This window comes from Nomascus leucogenys, chromosome 4 (assembly GCF_006542625.1).
Source record: "Nomascus leucogenys isolate Asia chromosome 4, Asia_NLE_v1, whole genome shotgun sequence".
NCBI lineage: Eukaryota > Metazoa > Chordata > Mammalia > Primates > Hylobatidae > Nomascus > Nomascus leucogenys.
In genome coordinates, this window is record NC_044384.1 from 81,391,148 (window position 1) to 81,406,882 (window position 15,735).

A 15,735-nucleotide genomic window follows, 5' to 3' on the forward strand; every position below is an offset into this window, starting at 1 on the left:
CTCAGTGGACCTTTCGGGGCCCCATGCATCTCCTCCCTGGGGTAGCCGCCTCTCAGGAAAGGACTCCCTCTGGGGCCACCAGGACCCATTCCTAAAGATCTCGACTCTCCCTCAGACACAGGGACTCTCCACTGGGGCAGCCCTTGCTTTTGCAGAGGCCCCTGAGAAAGTTCTCAAAGGCAGCGTGATGAGAGGCAAGTGTAGCCGTCTCCCTTCCCCACTCCCTGTGGGCCGAGTCCCATGAACTGGGTTGCCCCACACCCTGGTTTGAAGTTGGAGCAGCTGGATGTTGGCTGAGAGGACAGGTGTGTTCATTTGCGAAGACCGTATGACAAAGCACCACGAACTGAGTGGCATAAGCAGCAGCAATGTGTTTTCTCCCAGTTCTGGAGACGGGAAGTCCAAAACCGAGGTGTTAGCAGGGTGGATTCCTTAGGGCTCTGGAAGGCTGTGTTCTGGGCCTCTCATCGGCTGGTTGATGGCTTTTGCCCTCCCTCTCGGTACATCGTCTCTCTGCATATTTGTATCTGTATCTGTGTCCAAATTTCCCTCTTTAAAAAAATTATTTGGTTTATTTATTTATTTATTGAGACAGAGTCACACAGGCTGGAGTGCAGTGGTGTGATCCCGGCTCACTGCAACCTCCACCTCCTGGGTTCAAGCGACTCTTGTGACTCAGCCTCCCAGGTACCTGGGATTATAGGCACCAGCCACCATGCCCAGCTAATTTTTGTATTTTTAGTAGAGATGGGGTTTTTCCATGTTGGCCAGGCTGGTCTCAAACTCCTGGCCTCAAGTGATCTGCCCACCTCAGCCTCACAAAGTGCTGGGATTATAGGCATGAGCCACCACGCCTGGCCTATTTTTTAATTTTCTTTTTTTCTTCACCAAAAGTGGATACTTGGAAATTTTTCCTTTTTTTAAAATAGGGACATCGGTCATATTGCATTAGAGCCCATTGTAATTATGTCATCTTTTTTTTTTTTTGAGACGGTGTTTCGCTCTGTCGCCCAGGCTGGAGTGCAGTGGTGCAATCTCAGCTCACTCCAAAGTCCACCTCCTGGGGTCAAGCGATTCTCCTGCCTCAACCTCCGGAGTAGCTGGGAGTACAGGCGCCTGCCACCATGCCTGAATAATTTTTGTATTTTTAGTAGCAATGGGGTTTCACCATGTTGGCCAGGCTGGTCTCGAACTCTTGACTCGTGATCCACCCACCTCGGCCTCCCAAAGTGCTGGGATTACAGGCGTGAGCCACCGCGCCCGGCAGATAAATTGTTTATCTGACAATTATCAAAGACTAAATTGTCACTTTCCGAAATGCTTGCTTAAAATCCAGTCTTTCTCAGCAGTCTATTTGTCCCTCATGCTCCAACCAATAGCCATGGGAAAGTTTTTCCTCTCTTAACCAAATGTGGACTTGTTTAACTGTTTTTTGTTTGTTTGTTTGTTTGTTTTTGAGATGGAGTTTCGCTCTTGTTGCCCAGGCTGGAGTATAATGGCGCGATCTCGGCTCACCAAAACCTCTGCCTCCTGGGTTCAAGCAATTCTCCTGCCTCAGCCTCCAAAGTAGCTGGGATTACAGGCATGCGCCACCACACCTGGCTAATTTTGTATTTTTAGTAGAGACAGGGTTTCACCGTGTTGGTCAGGCTGGTCTCAAACTCCCAACCTGAGGTGATCTGCCCACCTCAGCCTCTCAAAGTGCTGAGATTACAGGTGTGAGCCACTGCGTTCGGCCTATTGATTACTCTATCGATTACTGCTTTATCGCTCGCTAATAGAAGTTGTCCTTTCCACCTTGACTGTGAATTTAAGAGCAGCCAAGTCAAATTTTATCTCCAAGGCTTGGACCCATATATCCAGTCTAACTCCATTTGGAGGTGTCCCAGCCATTTCAAATCCAACATATTCAATATAAGTCCTCTCCTCTTCTCCCACAACCTAATCCTTTTCCGATGGTCTCCATGTTAATGAATGGCTCCATCATCCACCCAGTGGCTCAAGTTAGAGACTAGCATCATTATGTCTTTTCCCTCCTCATACATGTTATACCTTCTCCTTGCCTCTAGCATCCAATCCTGTTCTAACTCATAAATGGCCCATTGCCAGGCGCAGTCACTCATGCTTGTAATCCCAGCACTTTGAGAGACTGAGGCGGGCAGATCATGAGGTCAGGAGTTCGAGACCAGCCTGGCCAGCATGGTGAAACCCCGCCTCTACTAAAAATACAAAAAATTAGCCGGGCATGGTGGCATGCACCTGTGGTCCCAGCTACTCAGGAGGCTGAGGCAGGAGAATCGCTTGAAACTGGGAGGCGGAGCTTGCAGTGAGCAACCTCTTTTTTTTGTTTGTTTTTGACTGTGCTTGTTCCCTAAGGAACAAAGCATTCAACATGAAAAGAAATCACCCTATGTTCCTAAAAGGGGATGGCAGAGTGGGGACAATGTGATGAGCCTGCGGGGCTTTCAGAGCCAGGATCGCACCTATGACCTGGGGCACTGGTTCTCAGGGGAGCTGTTCTGCCCTTTGGCAGTATCTGGAGACACATTTAATTGTCACAACTTCAGGAGAGGAGGGTGCTACTGGCATCTGGTGGCATCTAGCCAGGATGGTGCTAAGCACCCTGCCATGCCCTGGAGAACTGCCCACGACAACAAGCAGCCTGTCCCAGGTGCCAATAGTGTGGAGGTTGGGGGACCTTGGCTTAGAGGAAAGAGGTGATAAACCCTAAGATCTTTGAAGGAGGCTTCCCGGGGAGGTTTACATGCTCTGGCAAGGTTCCCCGTTCCCGGGGCCATGTCCTGGATCCTGAGATGCTCCCAGGCTTCACCCTCCTACAATTTTGCTGTATCTGACACCACTGGCCACTCCCTCCTGCAGTTCTTCTTCCTGTTGGCCTCCAGGTCCCCACCTCTGCTGGCTTCTTCCCAACCCCTTCACTCCGCCTCTCTGGCTGCTTCTGATCTCTTGGGCTCTCTGCCCCTGAAACCAGCAGTCTCTGAGTATGTGTTGCTCTCTACACTCAAAAAAAGTCCAGGCCAGGCATGGTGGCTCACATCTGTGATCTCAGCACTTTGGGAGGCTGAGATGGGAGGGATCACCTGAAGCCAGGAGTTTAAGACCAGCCTGAGCAACATGGCGAAATCCTGTCTCTACAAAAAGCTGGGCGTGGTGATGCACGCCTGTAATCTAGCTACTTTGGAGGCTGAGGTAGGAGGATGGCTTGAGCCCAGGAGTTTGAGGCTGCAGTGAGCTGTGATCACACCACTGCACTCAAGCCTGGGCAACAGAGTGAGACCCTGTCTCTTAAAAATAAAAATTGGGCCGGGGCAATGGTTCACACCTGTAATCCTAGCACTTTGGGAGGCCAAGGCTGGAGGATCACTTGAGCACAGGCATTTGAGACCAGCCTGGGCAAATAAGTGAATCCCCCCATCTCTATAAAAACTTTTTAAAAATTACCCAGGTAAGGCCGGACACAGTGGCTCATGCCTGTAATCCCAGCACTTTAGGAGCCCGAGGCGGGTGGATTACGAGGTCAGGAGATCGAGATCATCCTAGCTAACATGGCGAAACCCCATCTCCACTAAAAATACAAAAAATTATCTGGGCATGGTGGTGAGCACCTGTAGTCCCAGCTACTAGGGAGGCTGAGGCAGGAGAATGGCATGAACCCAGGAGGCGGAGCTTGCAGTGAGCCGAGATCGCACCACTGCACTCTAGCCTGGGCGACAGAGCGAGACTCCCTCTCAAAAAAAAAAAAAAAAAAAAAAAAAAAAAAAAAAAAAAATTAGCTACTCGGGAGGCTGAGGTAGCAGTATGGCTTGAGCCTGGGACAGGGTCATGATCACACCACTGCACTCCAGCTTGGGCAATAAAGCAAGATCCTATCTCCAAAAAAAAAAAAAAAAATCCATAACCACATCCTCATTTTGTTTCCATACATGTGTAGATACACTGCACACTATTGCACCACACACACAAAATAGAAGGAGTATGATGGAAAGTGGGAGCAGAACTGGCTACGTCTTCCTCCCTCGTCCCCTTGAAGGCCACCTCATTGGAACGTGAGGTCCTGCCCTGAGGCCATCTCCAGCCCCTCCTGAGCGCTCCCCTCCTCCTTTCCTGTTCAGCTGCTGGCACCCGACCTTTGATCACCTAGGACCAGCCTAGATTCCCCACAGCCAAGCAGACACAAATGCAGCCACCGTTGCCTCTGACAGTTCTGGAATCTGTCACCTCCTTGTCAGTGCCGTAGGTTCTGGTTTAGGCCTCTGTCATTTCGTGTCTGAGCCGCTGGAATAACTTCCTAGTCTCCCCCTCTCCAGTGGGTGGGGATCTATTTTAAGACACAAATGTGACCTTGTTCTTCAGTCATTTGAAGTGAGACAGGGCAGTCCCTTGGCCTCACCTTCCACCTCGGACACCTGTGCTGAGCCTGTGGCATATGTCACCATACCTAAACTCATGGCAGGATGAGCACCCTGGCAGTGGGAACAGGCTGTGCAGAGGCCCCGGGGAGGGAGTGAGCTGGGTCAGGGGGCTGAGTAAAGACAGGTTCTTAACCCCATGAGGCTCTGTGGGTGACTCTGGGTGGGATGGGGGCTTTAGCAGGGGAGAGTTGGGACCTGCTTGGAGCGAAGGCCACTCTGGTTGCCATGGCCACGAGGACAAGCAGGGGACTGTGGGAGGCTGCTGCTGTGGTCCAGTTGAGACAAGACTTGGGTGGCAGAGAGGCAGTGGACAAGGTGGAGCCGTGAAGTCACCCTCCCAATACATGAGAGAAGACGTCCAAGCCTAGTCCCTGACACCACTCCAGCCAGGGGCAGGGAGGAGAGGAGAGTGGAGGGGCACAGGATGACACTGGGGCATGGGGGGGCCAGCCTCTGCTGCGAGAGCCCTGAGGTAGGGACGATGGTACCTCTGACCTTCCCTACCCCTCCAAGCCCTCTGTCCTGCGGGAAGGAGAGGCCAGGAGGAGACCCAGGTGCTGAGGAGCAGGGACAGGACTGGGGGACGGTTGGGGACCTGGCCCAGGGTTGGGGGCGCACCTTCAGAATCGCCCTTGCCCCACGAGAGGGCTCCGGACCCCTACCCCTATCCCATGGCTGCCCCTCAGCAGGACGGTCCGTTTCTCTCGGACAGGGCACAGTCACTTCCTGATGCTAAAACACTCAGCATTTCCCGAGAAACAAAGGCAGCCATGCAAACCCTGAGCAAACAGGTGGCGTGTAGTTTACCATCGCGTTTCGGTGGGCTGTGGTCCAGCTTCTAGAGGCCTGAGCATGAGGTGCGTGCACATCTGGGGCAGGCACTTGGTGCCAGGGCAGAGGAGAGGGCAGGTTGCACCTAACTTCATCTTTCCCCGCAGGACCTGGCCTGGGCCATCAGCTACTACATCCGGTTCTTCGTCACCTACATCCCTTTCTACGGCATCCTGGGAGCCCTCCTTTTCCTCAACTTCATCAGGTGCCTGGGCTTTGCTGATTCATCCCTGGGCCCTCCACTGGCACTGATGATGGCTTTGGCATGAGAAGAGGCTCAGACGGCTCCACTTTGCCCGGGGACCTCCCATCCTGGCTCCTTGGCAGGGGCTGTCCTGGGCTGGTTGGGAGAGTGGATCTGTTCCCATCGTGGCCGGGCCCCCGGAGGCCCCTGCGCTGAGCTGTGTTCTCTTGCAGGTTCCTGGAGAGCCACTGGTTTGTGTGGGTCACACAGATGAATCACATTGTCATGGAGATTGACCAGGAGGCCTACCGCGACTGGTTCAGTAGCCAGGTAGGGAAGTCAAGGCTGGTCACCACAGCCTGGTCCCGATGTCCATGTCCTGGCCCCAGATGCTCTGCACCTGCTAACGCAGGGCTGTGCTGGGCCTCCCGGGGCTGCCTGTGTCCTCTGCTGGGAGCTTCAGGGCTAAGCAAGAAAGGGCAGCAGGAGTCCCCCAGAGGGACAGGTGGGGCATCTGGGTGGGCTGAGGCCATCAGGCAGGACGGTATGACGTGGATGGGTGGCCTGGAGACCCTGGGTAAGGCTGGGCCCCGGGGAATGAGGCCGGGCCGTTGGGCCTTCCTTTGTTCCCTGACACTCATCCCCTCCACTGACAGCTGACAGCCACCTGCAACGTGGAGCAGTCCTTCTTCAACGACTGGTTCAGTGGACACCTTAACTTCCAGATTGAGCACCAGTGAGCGTGGGGCTGCGGGGAGGTGGGGAGACCCATAGCGGGAGGGAAGTGGCCACTACCCCATCTGGGCAGAGTGCAGAATGTGGGGGCCACTTCTTTGTCTCTCTGACAAGGTGTCTGCCCAATATAGAGCAAGGCTCCCAGCCAGCCCCGCTGAGGTCAGGAGAGGGGCTCCCCTGTTCCGTCTCCCCGAGGGGCATCCTGTGCCCCTCGTCCTGTGCCACTTGGTCATAGTGGTAACCACCTCCCTCCACGTGGGCCTGGGACTTTGTAGTTGTGGAGCCTGCACACGCACCTCATGACCCTGTGAGGCTAGCAGGGCAGGGCTACATAGCTTGCCTGGAACATTGGCCGAGGGACTGCCCTGCTGCCCCTTGTCCTTGCCTCACCTCTTGTCACTGTTTTTCTTTTTATTAAAAAATAAAAAATGTAGAGACAGAGTCTTACCCTATTTCCTGGGCTGGAGTGCAGTGGTGCTTTCTTGGCTCACTGCAGCCTCGAACGCCTGAGCTAAAGCCATCCTCCCACCTCAGCCTCCTGAGTAGCTGGGACTGCAGGTGCATGCCACCATGCCCAGCTAATTTTTTATTTTTTTTTACTTTTATTTATTTATTTATTTTGAGACAAAATCTCACTCTGTTGCCCAGACTGGAGTGCAGCAGCACAATCTCGGCTCACTGCATCCTGTACTTACCAGGTACAAGCAATTCTCAGGCCTCAGCCTCCCACGTAGCTGGGATTACAGGCATGTGCCACCACGCCCAGTTAATTTTTGTATTTTTAGTGGAGATGGGGTTTCGCCATGTTGGCCAGGCTGGTCTGAAACTCCTAGCCTCAAGTGATCCACCTGCCTCGGCCTCCCAAAGTGCTGGGATTACAGGTGTGAGCCACTGCGCCCGGCCTAATTTTTTATTTTTATTTTTTGTAGAGAAGAGGTCTTGCCATGTTGCCCAGGCTGATCTCAAACTTCTGGCCTCAAGTGATCTGCCCACCTCGGCCTCCCAAAATGCTGGGATTACAGGTGTGAGCCACCGTGCCCCACCTCACTGCCTCTTTTCCTAGCATTCCCCAGCTATTTCATTTCTTTTTTGAAAAACATGACACTTTGTCTCTGGCCACCCAATATCTTCCCAGTTCCATAGAGCACAAATGCCCTCCTGCTCACGGAGGGCTGCACTCACCCCTCCACACACGTGGCACCCCACTGGGCACACATGAGGAGCCACACTTTGAGCCTGGTCCTGGCTGTGGACAGGGTCTCTGAGGGCCCCAGCCAGCCTCTGTCCGGGTGGTGGGAGGAAGTGGGAGCGGCACGGCCCTCTGGAGTCCTCACGCTCTGCCCACCCCATACGCTCCTCAGCCTCTTCCCCACCATGCCCCGGCACAACTTACACAAGATCGCCCCGCTGGTGAAGTCTCTATGTGCCAAGCATGGCATTGAATACCAGGAGAAGCCGCTACTGAGGGCCCTGCTGGACATCATCAGGTGAGGGGTGGAGGTCCACAGGCGCTGGGCCCTGGGATCACCCGTGGTGCAGACAGTGGGATCACAAGAGGGGCTGGGCGCTCCTGGCACAGTCACCTACCAGGGCACCTGCCTTACTCCTGAGCCTGCGTTAGGAGCTGTTGGGCTTTTCTCCCTGGGCTGCAAGAAGACCGTCCCTTTCTGCGTGGGGTTCCTGGTGGGCTCTGAGCTGACAGCCCCGCAGGCCCAGTGGCAGTGGTAAGCCCTGGTTAGGGCCAAGGGGACGTACCTGCCGCCTTAATGATGGCCTCCTCAGCCTTTGCACTTCCTGGGGCCAGACCCATCCTGGTCCCTGACCCTGGTCCATCCCCAACTTTGCAGGTCCCTGAAGAAGTCTGGGAAGCTGTGGCTGGACGCGTACCTTCACAAATGAAGCCACAGCCCCTGGGACACCGTGGGGAAGGGGTGCAGGTGGGGTGATGGCCAGAGGAATGATGGGCTTTTGTTCTGAGGGGTGTCTGAGAGGCTGGTGTATGCACCCCTCACGGACTCCATGTTGGATCTTTCTCCCTTTCTCCTCTCCTTTTTCCCTCCCATCTCCCCCATAGCACCCTGCCCTCATGGGGCCTGCCCTTCCTCACTCGTCAGCCGTCAGCCATGGCCCTCCCAGTGCCTCCCAGCCCCTTCTTCCAAGGAGCAGAGAGGTGGCCACGGGGGGTGGCTCTGTCCTACCTCCACTCTCTGCCCCTAAAGGTGGGAGGAGACCAGAGGTCCATGGGTCTGGCCTGTGAGTCTCCCCTTGCAGCCTGGTCACTAGGCCTCACCCCCGCTTTGGTTCTTCAGATGCTCTTGGGGTTCGTAGGGGCAGGTCCTAGTTGGGCAGGGCCCCTGACCCTCCGGGCCTGGCTTCGCTCTCCCTGACGGCCGCCGTTGGTCTGCCCTTTCGTAGAGAGAGGCCTGCTTTGTTACAAAGCTCGGGTCTCCCTCCCAAAGCTGGGATCAGTAGCCGAGGCCTCTCTTAAGATGTCTGGGGCCCCGGGCCTGCGGGCACAGCCAGCCCAAGCCTTGGGCCCTGGAAGAGTCCTCCACCCCATCGCTAGAGTGCTCTGACCCTGGGCTTTCACGGGCCCCATTCCCCTGCCTCCCCAACTTGAGCCTGTGACCTTGGGACCAAAGCGGGAGTCCCTCGTCTCTTGTGGCTCAGCAGAGGCAGTGGCCATGTTCAGGGAGGGGCCGGCTGGCCTGGAGGCTCAGCCCACCCCCCAGCTTTTCCTCAGGGTGTCCTGAGGTCCAAGATTCTGGAGCAATCCGACCCTTCTCCCAATGCTCCGTTATCAGCTGGGCAGTGCCAGCCAATCCCTGGCCATTTGGCCCCAGGGGACGTGGGCCCTGCAGGCTGCAGGAGGGCACTGGAGCTGGGAGGTCTCATCCCAGCCCTCCCCATCTTGGGGCTGCTGTGTGGACGGCACTGCCTCAGGCACTCTCCTGTCTGTACCTGCCCTTGCTGTGTTTAACCTGTTGCTCTAGGATGCATTCTGATAGGAGTGGGCGGCGGGGCTGGGCCTTGTGACAATCTGCCTTTCACCACATGGCCTTGCCTCGGTGGCCCTGACTGTCAGGGAGGGCCAGGGAGGCAGAGCAGGAGGGAGTCTCAGGAGGAGGCTGCCCTGAGGGGCTGGGGAGGGGGGTACCTCATGAGGACCAGGGTGGAGCTGAGAAGAGGAGGAGGTCAGGGCTGGAGGTGCTGGTAGCTGATGGGACAGGCAAGTGAGAGGGGAGGGAGGGAAGTCCTGGGGGCATCCTGAGCTGCTGTTGCAGTCTAACCCACTAATCAGTTCTTAGATTCAGGGGAGTGGCGGGCACCAACAACTCAGAATGGGGGCTTTTGGGGAGGGCGCCTAGTCCCCCCAGCTCTAAGCAGCCAGGAGGGACCTGCAGCTAAGCATGCCCCCCAGCTACCGTATGCCCCCGACTCCCGCAGAGGCAGAATGAACCCATAGGGAGCTGATCGTAATGTTTATCATGTTGCTTCCCCACCCCTACATTTTTTGAAATAAAATAAGGAATTTTATTCTCACTTCCTGTGTTTCCTGCACGCAAATGCCAGGCCATGGTATTGGGTGATAGATGAGGCCTCCTAGCTGGGCCTGGGCACCAGGAGGGGTCCCCATGCTTGCATCTTTCTGTATCCCCTCCCTCACCTGTGGCCATCCCACTCGCCTCCCCCTGCTGCCTCTGAAGTTCATTCTGGGGCCCGGAACTTGGTGGAAATGACCCAAAAACATTGGCCCATCTTCCTCCTCTCAGCAGCCGACCCCAACCCAATTCTAAAACAGGGCTGAGAGCCACCTCTCAGCAGCTGACCCCTACCAAAGGAGGGTGGCATGGAGGGGCTTGCAGAGACCCCTCCTAACTTCCTCCCTCCCCAGCTGTCTCCCCAAGTGCAGTCTGCCCTCCCATCCCTAGGCCAGCCGGCTTCCACAGAGCACCAGGCCAAACAGAATTCCTGGCCTCCTTGGAAGGTGCTGGAGAAGGCCGAGCGCCGTGGCTCATGTCTGTAATCCCAGCACTTTGGGAGGCCGAGGCGGGCAGATCATGAGGTCAAGAGATCGAGACCATCCTGGCCAACATGGTGAAACCCCGTCTCTACTAAAAATACAAAAATTAGCTGGGCGTGGTGGTGTGTGCCTGCAGTCCCAGCTACTCAGGAGGCTGAGACAGGAGAATTGCTTGAACCTGGGAGGCAGAGGTTGCAGTGAGCCAAGATCACTCACTCCAGCCTAGCGACAGAGTGAGACTCCGTCTCAAATAAATAAATAAATAAAATAAAATAAAAAGGGGGCTGATGAAGGCTCTGGAGGCTGATGATTCTTTTTGTGGCTCCCGTGCCCATATATGCAGTGGCCCATTCAGAACCCACAGGCTGTGGGGAGGCTGATATCATCCTAGCCCAGGGTCACCAGTTCATAGGCACAGTCATTGGACCCTAGGTCTGTCTGACCCCAGAGGCTGGGAAGAGTCTAAAGCAACATGCCAGGGGCACTTGTAGAGTCGGCCTCCCGTGGACCCCCATGCTGCTCTGTCATCGTCTCTGGGCTGGCTCTCTTGGCAGGGCTGAGCCTGGGAAAGTGTGCCAAGGAAGGGCCAAGAGGCACTGGCTAGTCAACACCTTGGGGCCTCCCCTTGGCTTTGTAGCTGCTCCCAGCAGGGCTGGGGAGGGCGCCTGAGTAGACCTCAGCTCCCGCCTGCTTCCCTGACTGCCGCTTTGCCTGGCCGAAATCCAGCCAGGTAGGGACAGCCAGCAGACTAGCTAGGGTACATATAGCTCCCCAGTGGCCACAGGGTGTCCTGAGTAGGGCCTGGCATTACAGAAGCCCTGAGCGAGGAGGCAGACTCACCCCAGATTCACCAAGTGGCTCTGGGGAGTCCTTAGCCCTCCCTGGCCCTGTGGGCCCTAGTCCACAGGGGCAGGCTAGAGGGGCTCCAAGGATGCCATTATCTCAACACCCGCTTACCCTAGGCCTTGCCCTCCTGGTGGACATGCTGGCAGCGGCCTTCAAGGTTGCAAGACCCTGGCAGGCACGCCTCCCGCCCTCTGCCCTGTGCCTGTGACCCGCCTCCAGGATGGCGACCAGCCCGGGCCTCCCAACCCTGCCAGTTGGAAATCCATGGGTCCATCACCCGTAACAACCAGGGGGCTTGGAGTTGGGGATACCGAAGGCCAGATGGACGCTGAGGCTATGAGGGCACCAGGTAAACTTGGCCCAGCCTCACTGGGCACTTGGAGCTTCTCTGACTTCCCCAGCCCCACCCAGCCCTGCCTTGCCCTTGAATACTTCCCTGGGTCAAGAAGCTGAGGACATTCAATATCTGCTCTCTGCTTAACCGCCCCCTCCTGTCCCTGTACTCAGCTGACCCCCTTGCCAACACACCCAGAATTGTGTTTCTAATCCCTATCCCCTGCCAAAGTCATGGTGCCCCAATATTCAAGGCCCTGAGCAATCAAACCCCAACACCTCCATCATGGGCGAAGAGGCTGAGCCCAGAGAGAGGACAGGACTGCAGCAGGCCACACAGCAGCAGGACCCTGCTCCTAACCTGCAGGCCCCTGGCCACCTCTCCCGCACAGAAAGGGCTGGTTCCCAGACCCTGCCCCCATCACATCAAATGTCAGACAGCTCCCAGGAGGCCCAGCGGCTGGCTGGAGGGGTGGGGGCAGTGGAGGGCAGTTAGTCTTTGCGGAGGAGATAAGAGCTAAGAGCGAGGTAGCTACGCAGATAAAAGGGTATCAGCTTTGTGGGTAGCGGGGACATCTGCAGCGCCCCAAGCCTAAGCTGTGTGTGTGTGGGGCAGGGGAGGGTGCTGTGGCACCACAGGCAGATCCTCGGGGTGTTTGGCTGGACACTCTGAAGCTCTTTTTTTTTTTGAGACGGAGTCTCGCTCTGTCCCCCAGGCTGGAGTGCAGTGGCGCGATCTCGGCTCACTGCAAGCTCCGCCTCCCGGGTTCACACCATTCTCCTGCCTCAGCCTCCCTAGTAGCTGTGACTACAGGTGCCCACCACCACGCCCGGCTAATTTTTTGTATTTTTAGTAGAGACGGGGTTTCACCATGGTCTCGATCTCCTGACCTCGTGATCTGCCCGCCTCGGCCTCCCAAAGTGCTGGGATTACAGGCTTGAGCCACCGCGCCCGGCCACTCTGAAGCTCTTGTGCCTAGTCGGAGGTGAGAGGAAGCCTTTACCAAGCTGAGCCAGGGCAAAGCTGGCAGCCACTGGGGCTGGGCTTGGGTTGCCATCAGGAGCGGCTGGACATTGCTTGTGTGACACAGTGCTTTGGGCCCATCGGGACTCCTCAGCTAGCCGGGCTGCACCCTCCCCCGAGAAGTGTGCCCCTCTGGACAAAGAAGCTGCCTCTCAAAGAGTCCCTGTTCCAACATCTGAGAGGGAAATGGGGTGCCGTGGGGACGGCTTGCCCCAGGCTGAAACGCCACTGCCCTCGGGCCTGGTTTTCCTTTTCTCAGCAGACTGGCTTCATGTGGCCAGTGCATACACAGAACAAGCAGCCCCCCAGCGTGCTGAGATTTCAGGATCATGTCCCCATCGTCCTCCACCATCACAAACACTTTGCTTTGGATTTTAAAGGCATTCAGGTCTTTCTTCTAAATCGTCCCATTCAAGAGCAAGTGTCCAAGAGAAAGAGTGACAGCAGCCAAGAGCTTGGAATAGGCCAAGCTCCCAGTAGTCGTGGTGGCTCATTGCCTGAGGACATAGTGTGGTGGGGGGAGGAACCTTGAGAAACCCACTGCCTGTCCCATCACAAAGGAGTTTGTTGACCCCCTGCCCCCCCCCCAGCTACTCCCAACCTGCCAGGCAGGGGCTGGCTCTTGGGCATCATCATTTCCAACATCTGCCTGGGCTGGGAGACCCGTAGCAAATGTTGATGATCGAAGGAACAAACCAACACTGCGGTTATGGTTTCCCTCGGGAGCTGTTTTTCCTCTGGTCCCACGCCTCTTGTACAGACAATAAAAAAGGAACATGGTTTCTCAGAGGTTCCACCAAAGCCTCTTTCCTTTTACGAACCTGGCCCCTGTGCCCTAAGCCTTTGTTCTGAAACTGGGAGACCTACAAATGGAGAAGGGGGAGCTCAACTCAGGACTGAGGGTGACCTGTTCCCAGGGGATCTAGCATGGGGGACAGTGGGACAAGAGCAAAGATTCCCCTGCCAGTGATGGATCCCAGGCGGTCCGGAGAAACCTAGGAGTGGCTGCTGAGGTCGGGGCCTCCCAAGGGTCCGCGAAGCAAATTACCGGGGACAGTAGGGAGCACGGCCCGCCCCACACTGGCGCAGATGCTCCGGGCGCCCCTGGGTGGCGCTGCAGGCTCGGCTGTCGTGGGTCCTCGGCGTTAGCATCTCCCTGGCGAGCGCCTCGGAGCCAGCGCACAGCGATCTCTACCAGGGTGTGGACGGGGGGAATGCCATTCGGAGCCTGCGCTGGCTCAGGGCGCCCGCATGGCACTAGGAGCCAACAGGATTTCAACAGGCGGTGACAGGAAGGCGGAGTCCCCGCAGAGGGAACAGCCTGTGCAGAGACCCTGAATGCAAGGCAAGCCCTGGGCATGAGAAATGTGTGTCTGAGGCAGGAAGTACCTTTCAAGGAGCATCCAATCTTACCCTCGGCTGAAAACTGAGGCTCAGGGAAGGCAAAAAAGAACTTGTCCCAGGTGACAGAGCAAATGGTCACCCTGGGGGATTGGGTTGTGTGCACAAAATTTGTGAATAAACTGAGACTGCTGCTGTGCCCTTTGCTAAGAGCCTTTCTTCCATCACCCTAGGTACTACTGCTCAGAGGGGTCAAGGAACCCCCCAAGGTCACACAGCCTGTGCCCTGGCAGAAACAGGACTTGCCCCCACCCCACCCCACCCCCAAGTCTGTCTGACTTGAGTGGATCAGGTGGGGCTGGGTGGCACCCAGAGGAGGGCAGGTATCTCACTCACAACCAAGCTGAAGGGGCTGCCACCCTCTGCTTCCCTGGCCCTACCAGGAGGACTCTGCTGGCACTGCCCTGGGCTGGGAGGCCATAGGGAGCTTTGGGCTGTCTGTTCCTGTGTCTGGGAGATTATGTGAGCTGAGGAGGACTTCCCCCAGGGCTCTCCTGCCCCAGAAGTCAGGGTGAGGGAAGCAGGACCCAAACACCCTGTCTGTCATCCTTTCAGAAAACACACACCAGGGTCTCCTGGGCCAGGCTCTGGGCTGCCACCAGTCTCCAGCAGCAAATGACGTCAGTATTCCAGGTGCTGTCACAGAGACCCTAGTCACAGGCTGGGCAGGGAAGGGGAGGAGCCCTGCGGGTCAGAGAGAACTTTCTAGAAGGGGAGCCCCTGGGAAGAGCCACAAGAGTCCATGGGAATGTGCAGACAGCCCCTCCCTGCAGAGAGGAAGCAGATGTGAGACTACGGTGATCAGCTTTAGCACTGAGGAGTTTTCTGGCTGTCTCGGAAGAGAAGTTCATGGGCAGCAACACTCAGAGCCACCTTGTGTGTGTGTGGAGTGGGGGGGTGGGTTGATGGGGCAGCGGGGCTTCCCCTCCAGCTCCATCCCACGGAGGATGGGCCTGGGAGGGGCTGAACAAAAATTGGCAGAATTTGCGCCTTTTCCACCTCCCAAAGAGAACCCAGTCCAGGCCAATGGAAGCCCAAAGAGTGGGGGCAACCCCTGCAGCTGGTAGGGCGACCCCGGCTCCCACTCCAGAAAGGCCTCATAGAAATCCTCGCTCAGCTTTTTCAAGCTGCCGACACTTCAGATGAAACCCTCAGCTCAGCTTGGAGCTGTCGGGCTGTGTGGATGCTGGGGACTGAGTGGTACAGCCAGATCTTCTTCCCAATTCTGGGTGCCCCAAGAGGCAACTCAAAGCCCTCCCCAGAACTGTCCAAAACCCACACGCACAGTCCAGCCCATTGCCAGACGAGGAGCCTGAGACCTGACTCCAGGGACTCAGGGACAGGAATGGCCATGCCTCGGGGGTCCAGCTTATTCACTGCAGTAACTACAGGCAAGCACCTGGTCCCAGGTGGGCTTGAGGGAGATCGATGTTGCCTCCTTGGGCCAGCGGGCACAGGCTGCACCACCATCACTGGTGTGATGCCAGGTGTGGTGCTAAGATCAGCAGGTGGCCCGCTGTGCGGGGCCCTTTGAGGCCCCCCATCATGGAGGGCTGTGGGAGGCCAGTGCAGGTCCAGAGGCACAACCGTCTTCCCCAGTCCATGTCCAGAAGCGTCTGCAGACACGGCCCCCAGCCCTGGGTTCTCATCTGCTGGGCCCGCTCATCCCATCATGCAGAAGGGTCAAGTGACTTGAAGCCCAGCATGAATAGGAAGTGAATAGACCCTCGGGCAGGTTTGAGTCCAGGCAGCCCTGGGCTCCCAGGCCCAGGGCATCTAGAGCTGAAGAGAGCTCCTTAGCGCTCCCCCTCAACCCCCCACCGGCCCTAACACACACATTGATGGCCGAGGGCCTGAATGCTGTTGGGGAGTCTGGGCAGACCCCAGCTTCAAACTCATGCAAATTCACCACTCCACTGCATAA

The 15,735-nt window shown here is 56.6% G+C and overlaps 1 protein-coding gene across 1 annotated transcript in view; it reads left to right on the forward strand.

The window, feature by feature from the left end:
- FADS2 (fatty acid desaturase 2) overlaps window positions 1–9,726 on the forward strand; it is a 39,123-nt gene extending 29,397 nt beyond the window's left edge. Inside the window, exons 8-12 of the mRNA XM_030810928.1 lie at window positions 5,372–5,469; window positions 5,682–5,778; window positions 6,105–6,184; window positions 7,545–7,670; window positions 8,031–9,726. Of these exons, the coding sequence (XP_030666788.1) occupies window positions 5,372–5,469; window positions 5,682–5,778; window positions 6,105–6,184; window positions 7,545–7,670; window positions 8,031–8,082 (453 nt within the window). The 3' untranslated portion in view covers window positions 8,083–9,726. The remainder of the gene's footprint in view (window positions 1–5,371; window positions 5,470–5,681; window positions 5,779–6,104; window positions 6,185–7,544; window positions 7,671–8,030) is intronic.
- Window positions 9,727–15,735: the final 6,009 nt, after the last annotated feature.